The sequence below is a fragment of the Falco biarmicus genome, chromosome 3 (assembly GCF_023638135.1).
Source record: "Falco biarmicus isolate bFalBia1 chromosome 3, bFalBia1.pri, whole genome shotgun sequence".
Lineage (NCBI taxonomy): Eukaryota > Metazoa > Chordata > Aves > Falconiformes > Falconidae > Falco > Falco biarmicus.
In genome coordinates, this window is record NC_079290.1 from 109,126,773 (window position 1) to 109,140,932 (window position 14,160).

Here is a 14,160-nt window from a genome sequence, read left to right on the forward strand (position 1 = left end):
TACTGCTGTGGGACCCTCGCAGGGGATCATTTGCTTTGTAAAGTGTATACATAGCAAGACCAAACTAAGGCACTATAAGAAAATTAACTCAGAAAATAGTTTGGGACTACAAACTGCAACATCACGGTCATCTCTGCATGAGACAAGTGTGCTCTAATGTGACCCTTCTGCAATCAGCCTGTGAAGTATCCACACACACACACATATAAAGTCAAGGCATTGTAACAAGTCCAAATTCATACAGATCCAACAGTACAGGAAGAGCCAAAGAAACCCCACAGCTTAAAGGTAATAATTCTAAAAAAGAAACCAATATAGATACCAATTACGTAACTAAGTTGTTTAAACACCTCCCAGAGCAAGGGCTGGGGTGGAGAAGTGCAAATGCAGTTAGGGAATACCAGTATGGGGTCAGTTATGGTCTCCACAACTCTCGTAACACACAAAACTTCAATATGGTGCATTTTACCAGCAAGAGAAATGCACACTCCAGTGTCTGGATCCAGAGATCGCCCTTGCGAATCCTCCTGCAAGTACAACCACGACACCTGGCCAGGGGTAGTTCTGTGAAATGACCTCAGGCCACCAGGACACCGAGGTCCCCTACCAAATTGCCCAAGACCCCCATAACTGTCAGTAAAAGTTCACAGAAGGATGAAAGCCTGTGCTTTTCTTACCCACGTGCCCCAGCTCCTGCATCACTGGCTGCAGGTCCGGGAATGACTCATGGACATTACACAGCAGCTGACAGATCTTGATGGCCGGGACAGACTTCTCCTGGGCTGTGCTCAGAGCTGCTTTCAAGGAGGCCTCTGAACTTTCCTTCTGAGCAGAAATACTCAGTAGCTAGAGAAGTAAGAAGAAGAAAACATCACATGACAGAGATTTTGGGCTGTGAAAGGTCGGGATGGTCTGGGAGCGAGGGCAATTCCTCTTTTGTTTCATCTCTACTGCTGGGAACTTGCTTTCAGAAACCAGCAGATAAACCCCTTTCCATACAGGTCTTTGCCCCTCCACAGATGTATGTGCATGAGCTTAGAGAATTTCAGGATTTTAAAGTTTCAACAAATTCTCAGACTTTCCATTTTGGTATTAGCTCACTTAAAGCCACCTTTCCATAGAAAGAGCAGTTCCTCAGTGCCTGTTGGCACAGAGAGGAGCTGTGCCTGCCCATATCTACCTCACCCTTCCAGATCTCCAGCAGCAGCCAGGCAGAGCAGGAATGAGTGACCACAGACTGCCTGGTGGAAAAGGCCAGCTCGTTACTAACACACACAGCCCATTTTCCTTGTCACAGTAAAACCAGGCAAGGCACTCTGGGACACTACACAATCACGGTACCCGCAGTGCATTGCCTAGGAATGTTTCACTCCCATATGCCCTCAAACGGCCAGCTCAAATGGAAACCCACTCCCTGGCAGCTCTGCTTTCTGCGGGACTTAAGCACCCTTGCAGAGCTGAAATGGTTTTATTGTGTTTGAACACTCACATTTTCACCAACCGAGAATCTCGCCAGCAATTTCTTTTACCTAAAGACACCTGCAGAATTTATATAAAACACCCAACACACTCTCACTGCAGCAGAGGGGCACTACTCACCCACTATTTTGGGTGGCTTCCCCAACCTAAATAACATCCCTTGATTTCAAAGCACACTAAAGGCCTGTCCATGCTCTGAGCCCTGAACCATGGTGGCTCCGAGAGTGTCCCCTCGTACCTCTTTTACTGCTTCTGTGAGTCCTGCCTCCCCTGGAGCCAAGCCCTCCAGGTCCGCTCTCTGCTGGATGGCCTCCGAGATCAGTTTGCTGTGCCGCAGGATGATCTCAATGGCTGTGCTCTCGCTGGTGGCCACTGAAGATGAAAAGAAAAAGTAAAGGTATTTAAAAACACAAAACCAAGGAGAACCTGAAAGCCTTAGTTTCGCTTAGCTTTGTCCAGCCGCTCCTGGAGCTGTTAACAGCAGGAGTGACTTCTACAAGGCAAGCTTTGGTAATACTAATTGCAGCACTGACATGCAACATAAAATACTAGCAGACCTGACTTCCCACTGCTTGTCTAACTTTGGATGAGATCAGGTTTTCCAAAGCATGTTGATGGAAGAGACGGTGACAACCTCAAAAGGCAGGCATGGTTCTCCCAAAACCCAGTATTTCTTCTCTGCCCTAGTTACAGACATCCCATTCTGACTTGGGCAGAGAAACTGGGATTTCTAGGCACAATTTGCCTCATCCAAGGATAGCCACGTAAAAAGCGTCTGGATGAACCATGCACCAGAAGTGCTTGTTTCTCAGGGATGAGCACAGCCCACCCCTCCCGCCCCGCAAGACCACCAAACTGAGCGCTCCTCACACTTGCATGAGATTTTGACAATGATTTTGGGGGAAAAGCACGGTTTAGGTTTTAAAGTAGGAAAACTCAAAGCCAGAGGCTGAGACTTTGGGGAGGACAGGGTGCTGGGCTGCACACAGACCTCTGGTGAAACACATGCTTTCAGGCTGATGGGCCTCCAGCTGGTTATTAGCACATGATGGTGGCCAGCTCTTAAAAGGTTTGCTCATTACAAAACCTGAAGACACAGAGGCACAAGCAAAGCAACCACATTTGCAGACCAAAGTGCTTTTCCAACTGATCAGCTGTTCCACTGAGGACACAGGTGTTGAGATCCATTGGAATAAAAGAGGTTCCCAGCCAGGGAGAGGGTGGGGAGTTAGAAAGCAGCTCCTACCAGCAGTGGGAGAAGCTCAAGGAGAGTATGGGGGGACACCAAGGCCATTACCTGCTTGGAAGAAAAACTCTGCGCCGGGTTGTTTCCGGATCTCCTCCATGAGCAGGTTCAGCGGTGCGGGTTCCCGCACAGCCAGCAGCAGCTGCCAAACGGCAGAGACCGACAAAGACCGCTCCTCCAGCGCTGCCGAAACGAGGGAGGCAAAACCACCAGCCTCACGCTTCACAACCTGCTCCATCGCCTTGGAAAGACCCACAGTAAGGCACTAACAAGGGACCATGTCCATCTACCCTCTGTCACGCTTAGACACGACCGTGACTCACCCCAAACGCACATGCCCTTTCTCTCACCCTGCTGAAGACCTGGTTTATGGTATAACCCAAGTGGTAAGCACTCAGAAGCCCAACTCTTCACCCAAACACATCAGCCATTTCCTCAACTCGCTCCAAAGCTGAGCGTCAATCCTCAGTGCCCAAATCAGCCACTCTTACCTGCCAGTCTTCAGCTTTATATACATTACCTGCTTCACTGCTGCTACAGAACACTAAGGAATCATTAAACAGTCCTGATGGAGGACTGACCAAAACCAGGCCATGACTGAGAGGGAGTAAATCAAGTCCTCAGGACTTGTTAGGGATCCCAGATGGGGATTAAAGCTCAGTATCTGCTTGCACACGTGCAGGAGACTGCTTACCTCTCTCTCAGCAGGAGCCAGGCTCTGTGCAGCAGAGATGCCCTGCAGCAGCGTCTGGGTGTCTGTGAGAAGCTCCACTAAGTTTTCTCGGTATCGTCTCAACAGTTTGGCTCCATAATCCTCTGGGCTCCATTTGGCTAAATACAAGTGAATGAAAATAAGGAAATAAGCTCAATTTCCAGCATCTTCCCAAAGGGCTTCAGAGCTAGAGACTGAAAAAACCAAGGCAGCCAGCTCTCCCTGGGTCACTAATGCTCAGGGCCTTACGTTCAAGCACACGTGGATTCACTTGCAAGCAGAGGATGAACACAACAAATCAAAACTTCTCTGAATCAAAGACAATACAGAATATTCTCTGCCCACACATGCCTACAAAAATAGATCTCTGGCACCCAAATGCCTTCCAAGTCCCAGTTCTGGTCTGAGCCCAGAAGAAGAAAATCTCAGTTTTCAGCCACATTCAGCAGGGAAATGTGGCCTTGTCTGTGAAGACAACACCTCAAGACGTTCACCAGCCTCTTCTGATGCCCTGGAATCAAGGAGACCCCATTACTGACTCTTAATTGTAGTTTCATTGGAAGACGTCTGTAAGTGAGATTCTTTGATGCACTCCACCAACAAGGAGCTCTCCAACATGCTCTGTCTCAGCAGTCTGTAACTATCAAACATACTAACATTTTACAAACACCCAGATGGTCCAAGGTAATCAAGAACTTAGCAGGCTAAGTTGCCCTTGGTAAATACGTTAAGGGAACACAAATCAGACTCGTGATTGCAAAGCAGCAGCAACACCAACACCCTTTTCTCTCCCTTACACCAAAAAAATACAACTTTTAACTGAATTCCTTCCTCCTCCCATACCTCATTCCAAGCTGGGTCTGCTGAGGTTTGCCCTGATGAATCTGAGAAAGGATGCCTCCAGAGTAACACCACTACCCTTTAAAGACACCCCAGTATCAGGACACAATGGACTAATCCAAGGAAGAGGAACAGTGTTTATTCAGGATAATGAAGAAACTTGGGCAAAATATACTGTAGACCAAAAGTAACATATGATTGTACTTGTCGCCAGATTAGTTGATAAATAAAACTGGAAATTGCCAAATAGATTAATCTGAAAAGGATTTTTTCCCCCTCAGTGTTGGAGTTACTAAACTGGAGAAGATGCGTAGTTATACATTTGTAGGAGAAACCAAAATAAAAACCTGTAGTTCACCCAAGACATCTGTGCACGTTTTTTTCTTTGTGTGCTTAGGTCTTTTAATCATTGTGGTTCGGTACCAAACAGAATGATCTATTATTTGCACAGCACTACCTGGGAGAAAAGCAGCTAAATACTGGATTTTCTTTTCACCAAGCAGTGTGTCTCTGGGACCCAGATGACATATGGTGCCAACTAAGAAGAGAAAGCTCTCCAGGATGGTGAAGGAGGCAATGGCAGGCTGTGGGAATAATCAATGGAAGATTCTGAACTAATATAAAATACTCCCTGGACAAAGACTTCTTGAAGACATGAGTCTACTCCCCAGCAAAGCTAAGGGAACCTCATTAAGCGCTTGATCTCCATAGGGCTTAGGTATGACTTGGATGTACCCCACATGGATCAGGGGATGGTTTACAAATAAAAAATATTTTCCCCCTTCTCCCATTGGAATGTTTCTGATTTTATTACACAAATTTGAGTCATTACCAATGCACTCTTAAGCTTTGCTGCCGTACCAAGGTGAGCTCCATATCAGGCATGCCCTGCACCACTACGCAAGACATCCTCCTTTCTGTTAGCAGGACAGCACAGGATGTCAAAGGCTGCCATCAGTGCCTCAAGTCATTCCCTCCCTCTTAATTTCCACGATAAGAAATGTTTGTGCTTCTGTTTGTTCAAGCTGCAATTTGAGGAGATTCAGCTCTATGTAATTAAGGAATGCTCCTCCTTGGAATGGGTATTACCACTAGATAATTAACCATGTTGGGAGTCTGGTGTTTCAAGAAAGCAATCATGCTTAACAAATGACAAAGCAAACTGCCTGTCGGGAATGTTTGCTACAGAGGAAATTATCAGCATTATGAGCACAGTTTTGCTTTCTATGAAACACTCATTTACATTTCACTGCATGTTAATTTAGTTTTTAATTTTTCTGTGACTTCAGAGGTGGTGAAATTTACTTCTATCCAAATTGCTCAGGGATGTGCTTAAACCCAGCCAAACTTGGAAGGCTGTCCCACCAGTCAGAAGATAAGGACTCATGAGTCCCTGAACGACTGTAGGCAGGCAACAAACAATAAACCCCCACCAAAACAAAAAGAAGAAGGAGACTAGCCATCCGAGATAATGATGTCTAATGGAAACACTGATGGGACCTCCCATCAGCACACTCTGCTCCACACAGGAGACCACGAGTCAGTGACTACGAAGTTCAGAAACACTGCCTGGATCAAGGACAGGAGCACAGCCCAACTAAATTCTCCCCACAATGTCCCTCAATCACAAGGAATTCACAAAGACAGCACCCAGGTAAGACACTGTCTGTATTTAATGTCAACGCATCTACGACTTTAGGGAAGTTTTAGGAATTTGCTTTCAAAGCCAGCAAGTACCAGAAGTTAAACTCACCAATGGATGAGTTTGGTAAAGATGCCTTCACCTATTAAGCATTCATTATGTGAAAATTGTTCTATTTATTACAGACCCACATGCTGCTGCTTCCAAGTGACTCAAAATCAAAAAGTAATTTGACACTGGAAGTCTTTTTGTCCTGTTCTCCAGACAGGACATCCTAGCTTCTACCCTATCAGTGCCAAATTTAAGGAAGGAGCCCAACAGGCTTCTGCCCCACACTGCTTATTTCATCGCAAAGTGGGGGCCTTCATGCTAGCATCACCCTCCTACCCTAGTGCTCCCAGAACACTTTTGTTTGAATAAAATGGCCATCCCAGTCCCTTACATAAAAGTAAAATTGTAAGAGCATACAGAAGTCCAGACAAGCACCCAGACTTCCAGGCAACTCCCTGAACTGAGCCCCCAGGCTCTGAAGTGTAGTATACCCATACCGTCGCCATCAGAGACATTTGCTGTTGCTACCAAGTTGTCCAGCAGAAGGTGGAGACCAGGGAACGATGCTTTCACAGCCCCTAGAAGTTTGACCAAACTTTCCACTTTCAGGGTTTTCTCTTCATCCACCTTCCTGAGCAGACTGTCCATGGCTTCCCTCTGCGAGCTGCCTTCACAGCAATCCAAAACCACCTGCAACAAAGGAACAGCCAAGAACCTGCTTGTGAGAGCTTCCTACAAATTCTTGGATCTGAATAGAGATCAGAGAAACTGGAACAGTGTCACAGTACTGCAATAAATCCATATCCACCGCTTCCACTAATTTGATTAACTGGGAGGTGTTACGGGATGCTAGTTACAGGAACATCTAAACATGTCCAAGTGCATCGGACATGTGCGACCTTGAAAACTACCCTGGTGGGTTCTTCCACCAAGTCTGGCTACTTCCAAGTGGCTGACAAGCAAAAAACATTTTTTCAAGGGAAACAGAATAAACTTAAAGACAGGGTTTAAACCAGTACTTCATTTAATATTTTTTAACCAATACATTTTAAAATTGCAGTCTCTTTTCCCTCATCTCCCCAATTTTTATGCTTGTCATTAAAAGACAGAGATGAACAGAAAAAAACCCCCCGACTCATTATTTAAATAAGCATCCCATTAATCGAATGATTATTTCTACAACAAGGCCACATGAGACATCACTTATGTGAGATACAGTCACTATAGCTCAGAAAAGCTCTAGGTATGCCAGGATAACACCTGCAAGGCTCCTACAAGGGAAAGCCAGGTGACAACTACAGGTTGACCTCCTCTGCAAACAGGTGTTCCTAAGCATTTGAAACGTGGAGCTCTCAGAAACTCTGTAGGTCACCAGCCCAGCTCTCTGCTTCATAAGCACTACGTTATACAATCCCATTAATGAAATTATTAAGATTTGTCCTGAAACTAGTTACATTTTTGCTCCCTTTCCCATGGTTGGAAAGCTCTTCTACAGTCTCATTCCCCTGTTGATTCTCCTAATTTTCAGCTTAAATTTATTCATAGCCAGCGTATACCCATTTGTTCGTGTGCCAACATTATCTCTTAGCTGAAAAAACCTTGTAAACTCTCTGAGGTGTTTACCTTACCCTTCCTCTCCAATTTCTTTAAAAGAGCATGATCATATATTCCCTCTCAGTCTTCATTTCACTTGTCTAAATAAGGCAGCTCCTCTCGTCAAACAGCTTTTCCACTCCTCTGATCTGACAACTGCAGATCTGTCTCAGCTTCAATACAAATTCACCTTTTTTGAACAAGACTGGAACTGCACACAAATTTCAGATGAGGTCTTAATTCTTGGTTCTCGTTACTGCATCCAAATGATCCAAATGCACGCCCTTCACTTTATACTACCACGTCATTCAGTTCTCACTGTTTAGTTCTCCAGCCATGTAATTCTTCTCCCTCTTGCAGATCCTACTTTGTGTGGAGAAAAGATCCCCCCCTTTTGCTCATCAGCAAGTTTTGCTAAGCATGCTTTGGTATTTTTGTGTCAATAATATTAGTGTTAATATTAGGTAAGTGTCAAGAATCCCACTGGCAGCCTTGCTCCAACCTGTCAGTCCCGCCTTCAGCACAATCTGTAGTCATCTCCCAGTAAGATACATCCTTTTTTAATATCATCGCTTCCTCTAGTTTAACAGTTCCCTCACATGAAATTCAAATGCTTTGCTCAAGTCTAGATTGAGGCAGAAAAAACACCAAAACATTTTTATCTCATCAAATAAAGATTCCAGGTCAGGCAGAAACAATTTACTTGAACACCCTTTGCTGCATTTTATCCCACTTTTTTTTGCATATACACAGTGCTTCAGCTCCACGTGCCCTCCAGCCTGTCCCAGCACATATTCCTGTGCACCCACTGAGCTGGCTGCCTGGAGTGCTGCTTCCCTTTCCCACACACATCTGTACTGGTCGTCAATTGTAGGGACCACTCTCAACTTGGAAAATACGGTAATAAACCTTGCTGCCACTCTCCTAGCCACAGATACCAGCTCTTCCAGCCTGCCGAAGGATGTCCTTTGAGTTGTGATTGCACTTCAACTGCAGAAAACTTCTGTTTCTCCTAGATTGGGCCCCAGGCTCAGCCATGAGTCTTCAGGTCATCTCCTCTCATTATTCTCTTTCTTTACTTGATCAGACAAATGTTTGTGGCTTGTCACTATATATGCCATGATGGCCAGCAGCCCGACATGCTGCAAGACTCTCTTCATACCTGTAAAGTACATTTCTTTGCCTGTCAGGCATTTCAGGCATTCCTTGCAGGTCCTAATACACTTCCTCAAGTTACTCATTCACTCAGGTCTGTAACCTCTCATACAAATTCTCCTCACTCATTCAGGATGCAAACTTCACACAGTTCTCCTACCTTTAACATAAAAGAAACTAATCCAACAGCTCCTCCTGCGCTCTTAGAGCGGCTGATCTCATTAATTAGTGTCTCTCATTTCTAAAGATCTCTCCTTTTATAGCCAAACTTTGTTAGTGAACCTGTTGACACAACTTCCCGTCTAATTCACACTGAGCTGACTGGATTGCTCGGTCTGAAGTCCTCTTTTAAAAGAACACAAGAAGGGGTACAAGAGCAGCATCCTTTTGGGGAGGCTCACGCTGTAACTACCACTGCTCCCAGGCAAGTGCCAACAGGTGCAGAAGTGATGTCCCTGGCAGTGGGAGATGCAGCGCTGACATTTTGAGATTCATTTTAACAACACTGGGTGAGCCAGTTGGAAAACATCCCCCCCATTTTGCTTGCAGCCGGACTTCTCCATCCCCTAGTGTGTCCAGTTACGATCACTCCTGCAACGGCCAGTAACCTTGAGTTGTCATTGATACCTGTCCTAGTTCTGAAGTAGTTTGGTTTGAGCATCAAGCTGTGTAGGCACTGGAGCCAATGGGTATTTTGAGCAATGGGCTTTCCCCTCCCCAAGTCCCCTCTAAAAGAAAGCCTGGACAGAAGAGGATGGATGTTTCTACCAGCTATTCTGAAGCTCCAGGTTCAGGGCTGTACTGTGGACTGTTCGCTCTGAACTCTGCAACAACCTAAGTCATGGGACCCCATGCACGAGAGGTTACCTTTCTTCCTTTGTATCCAAGTTTACTTCTTTTAAGTGATAATCTGCATCCAAGCCACCCCCCAAATCCTACACTCTACCTCCTCACATTACAGAAACAGTAATAAAGCCACAAATCTAAGCACTCAAAAAATAGAAGGGCTAGATTAGAAGTTCCCCAGAAAAAGAGCGATTTACAAAAAGGCTTCACAACATATCATGTGCAGATTTTCCAGTAAAGAAAAGCAGACTTGCTCCATGCACAGCTTGGACCAGGTACAGAATGAACCCAGTTGCCTAGAAAAAAAAAAAAAGGCTGTTACATGTAAAACCGGCACTTGTCTTGCTGAATAAATGTGTAGCTAATGAGGCAGTGATTGTGAGAAGAAAAAAGAAAGACTCTTCTTTATGAACCCTTGGAGAACTAGATCCTATCTCTGTCGGCCCAGAGCTCTAGTGCAATGCTGGAGGAATCAGGTAAGACAAAACTTTCAAAGATGGCTGCTAATTCCATGTTCATTTTCCCAGTACCGTACCCGAGACACCAGAGATCTCAACTGCACATATGCCACAGGCCCACCGTTTTAATCAATTTAACTTCTGAAATAATTAAGCACCTTTCCACTTGGAGGGGCAGGAGAAATAAACAAATAAATCAAGCCTGGAAAAAAAAGGGAAATGCCTGAGGTCTGCTCTGCCTTATTTTCCTGTGTCACAGCAAGTAAAAAGCTTTGCACCCATCCTCACTGGAGTGCTCCCCAAATACATTTGTTATCTGCTGGGAGCTTGTGGGCTAAAACAAGAGCATGAAGGAATCCCATAGAGAAGAGAAGGATTTTGTATTCGGAGCAGGGTTTGGAGGCTCTGCAGCAAACAGAGCATACAGTGATGGCAGGGGATAAAAAGAAATACTGAATAACACTATACCTTCACCAAAAGAGGCAGGAGTCCCGCAGTATACAATGATGCAATTAAATACTGTATCCTGTGCCCAAGGAACAGTATTTTGATGGTAGAATGGTTTTGGTTTATTGTTAGGGCTGGGTTGGTTGGGTTTTTTTTTTTCCGATGGGAAGGGAGATAAAAAACCCCTGCATTTTAACTACCTAATTTCATGAAGATAAAAAGAAGAGTGCAGGGAAAAGGTGCAGCCTTTAAAAGAAAGGCCGTACTGCAGCATAAACAGGCATATATGAAAAATCCTAATCCCCCCACTGCTGAGGCAGCTTTCACAGCTAGGAGCTCAGCTCCAGGCACCCCCACGCTGGTCTCTGCTGACAGCCGCAATATCCCCAGCAGATGCTGAGTCCTTTGCTGCATTCACGCTTTGCTCTCTCCTCTCACATCGCCATTCCAGGCTCAGCCATGCTGAGCTCATCCCCTTTTGGAGGGGGAAACTCATCAGCTACCAGTCACATCCTAGCCCACAAGGACAAGGCAGATGCCTTTGTTGGCAGCACCTTCTTTGGCCCTCATGCACAGAACTGTGCCCACACTCAGGGATGGTCCACAGCAGACACTTGGTCAGGGACCATGTGAGCAAGACATTAACTGAGGGATGTATGAGATGGGCAGAGGTTCTTGGCCCACCTGTTGTGGCTCTAGCCAGGCTCACTCAGACAGAAAGCAGACATCATTCATGCCACTGGGCACAACAGTGCTTTCCACTCACTATAATCCTGCATCGAGGGAACAAACTGACGTGACAAACTAGGACAGGAGGTCTGCAAGCTGTGTACTGAATGCAGCACGCTAGGGCACCCTGCAAGTTCCAGCTGCACAGGCAGGGTGTAGCCAGCTCCCCCCCAAAACACAAAGGAAAGCAGGTTATATACAATATTCTGTCCTTCATGGCTTCTGCAAATCAGCACACAACGCAGTTGCTTACAGGAAAGCAACAGTCATCGCCACCAACTATTGCATTCAACACAAAAAAAAAAAACCAACACAAAAACAAATCAGTCAGTGGATGTGTTACTCTTGCAGGCAACTGTGTGATAAGAATTAGAGTTAAAGCTGGGAGAGTCAGCTGAAAGGTAAACTGATGACCACATACACAAGGATGTAACTGAAGCAGGCAGCATACAGCTATTAGCGGTTCTGCTGAAACCAAACTCTGCTACAGAGCCTTCTCCGGGCTCACAAAACGCATTTTCAGGGCCTACAGGGAGTAGCAGGTACCTGCTCTGCCCCAGGCTCTGCTTGCAGGGCCAGTCTGACACCAGTGCCAGGCAGCATTCATCCTGGTCTTGAGGCTGCCTTTGTAGCTCAGCTTTCACTATTCCCACAGTTCAGCACAGAAGGGCCCGAGACACACACGTGCAGTCTGTGCTGCACAAAAGGGAGGTGAAATTGCCAGGTGAGGCTAGCATGTCACTTGGTAAAGCATGCGGTAAGGCATTGCCTGGCAGACACACACACACACCCCACACCCACAGAGTTTTCCTTATTTCAGATTTATTTTTTGTTTTTACCCGCTTCTCCGAGGCGGTCAGGAATCCCTCTTCTGCTGCCTCCAAGAACTCCACGATGGGGCTCAGCTGTGTCACGCTCTGGATCAGCTCCTCCCTGCGTCCCAGCAAGCGAGCAGTCAGCATCTCTCCCTCGTCTGTGCTCTCTGGGGGGAAAAGGATTCAGAAACACAAGAGAAGAAACAAGTCAGTCTGAAGGAACTGACAGGCTCCTGAAGCGAGTGAGACTCTGTGAAAGATCTAAGTGAATAGCAAAGCTCATCCCAAGCACAAGCAGCAGAGGAAAACCACTTTACTATTCTCTTTAAACTCTATGAAAGGAAAATGTCTCATTTATCTAACAGAGCACAAAGCCATAAAGCAAGCTGGAGGTTAACACCAGGTTTGCAAGGCCACTGCTTTGTGTCAGACTCAAGTAAGAAAGGAGCTTTCAATCCGGAGGCTCAGCTGTGCTCTGACCCACGCTAGCTGCGCAGCCATCGATCCAGCCCTCCAGGCAGCAATGGGGAGAGCCCTGCGCTGCCTACACCCCGCTGCTGCGGGCTGGAAACGCGCCAGGATCTTGGCCAGCATGTGATAACCCTCCTGCATCTTGAGTAAAGACGCAGGGTTTCTGGAGACCTGCTTTGCCTGTAAGGTTGCCCACTCACTTTTGCCAGGGGCTGCACCCAATTCTCTACCTGTTTGCCGCAGGGCTTCTCCACTGCCCTGTTCCTTCTCCAGCAAAGCTGCTCTCAGCTTGGGACTCACATCTTGAAACAGTTTCAGTAAAGACACGAGAGTCTGAGCATCCAGGGTCTGAGCATCCTTCACTTTGCTCAGTAGCTTCTTGTATACCGACTGTTCCCCCGCCTCTGCCAGACAGGCAGCCACAGCCTACAACAGAACAGGGAAACGCACGGAAGGTTTTAACAAGAGTCAACGGCCCTACACAAATGAACACAAAAACCAGAATCCTGGTGGGGTTTTTTTGTTCGGGAAACAAGAAAATTAAACGACACAAAAATAATCGCATAGACACATACCACTGAACTCAAGCTCCTGGCTGTGGCCACCAGCCCCAGGGAGGAGGGCAGCAAGCCCTGCCTGCCAGCCCTTCCCTTTATTGCAAGTCCCACAAACTGGACCTGGGTTCCAGCACCAAACACCTCTTCATTTCTTCCCCTAACAGCCAAAAAATGCCAACAAATCTAAGAGACCTAATAAAACATGGTTTAAGCATCGCTACTTTGGAAGCCCAAGGCTAGGACAGAGGATACTAGATTGCAGCACAGAGCAAGGAGAGATCACTCGCACAGAAAGCAGAGAGCATCTGAAGTGGGACTTTTAGGAATCTCCATTCTCAAGTCACAATGGAGTTGCACCTCCTAGGGAAAGTTTTGGAGAAGAGGCACGCAACCTCCAAGTGTCATGGGCTCTCAGCATGCCTGGTAATCATGCCCAGAGCTCCAAAATCTACTCCAGTGACCCGAAACAGCAACTAGAGGCAAACATGCCTGTGCAGTTACGGAAATAAAAAGGAAAAGAAATAAGCTGTAACTCTTGCTCCCATTTCCCCGGAGCCCTTTAACGCTGTAAATATTGCCCCTAAAGACACATGCTCCCCAGCTCTCCAGGAGAGATGCCAGCCTTTCAGAGCAGACATCCTTTATTAGAGACTCCAGGGATTCTATAAAAGTACCTTTGAAGTGAAGAGCTTAGCCCAGCTCCAGAGAGAGCGGCCATTTTCTGCTGTCATTGTCATTTTTATTTCTATGATAAAAAGACTGAATGCAACTGCTTGGGGCCGCACCAGGGGGATGGTGGACTTGCTTTTCCTAGCAGGTGTAAATGCTCATATATTAGGGCAGCGTGACAGTACAATGACCTATTGCAAAGAGTATCCACAGAGGGGAAGCTGCAGGAGTCCCAGCTCTTAGCCGCTAACGGCGTTTTTCCTGCCGAACAGAGAGACATGGACATGAAGGGCTCTGTTATAAAGGAATAAAGGAGATGCTGCAGACGTGCTGAAGAACAAGCTTAAAGGTATTGTTTTAATGCAAACATTAATTTGTAATGAGACTTGATAACCAGATCATGTTTGTTCTCAAGGTTTGCGTACCTGCCCCCTTCAGATCAAAACGGTC

The 14,160-nt window shown here is 46.2% G+C and overlaps 1 protein-coding gene across 7 annotated transcripts in view; it reads right to left on the reverse strand.

Annotated features, from left to right (window-relative positions):
* Positions 1-14,160, reverse strand: part of ZBTB40 (zinc finger and BTB domain containing 40) — a 45,097-nt gene that overhangs the window by 16,220 nt on the left and 14,717 nt on the right. For all 7 annotated transcript variants that reach the window (XR_008820734.1, XM_056331440.1, XM_056331438.1 and 4 more), the window contains exons 4-10: positions 12,715-12,910; positions 12,038-12,180; positions 6,468-6,660; positions 3,420-3,556; positions 2,777-2,966; positions 1,718-1,851; positions 678-846 (exon numbers count right to left, since the gene is read on the reverse strand). Coding sequence is in view for 6 of the 7 variants with exons in the window: in XM_056331440.1 (XP_056187415.1) it covers positions 678-846; positions 1,718-1,851; positions 2,777-2,966; positions 3,420-3,556; positions 6,468-6,660; positions 12,038-12,180; positions 12,715-12,910 (1,162 nt within the window). In the remaining variant the exon portion in view is untranslated. The remainder of the gene's footprint in view (positions 1-677; positions 847-1,717; positions 1,852-2,776; positions 2,967-3,419; positions 3,557-6,467; positions 6,661-12,037; positions 12,181-12,714; positions 12,911-14,160) is intronic.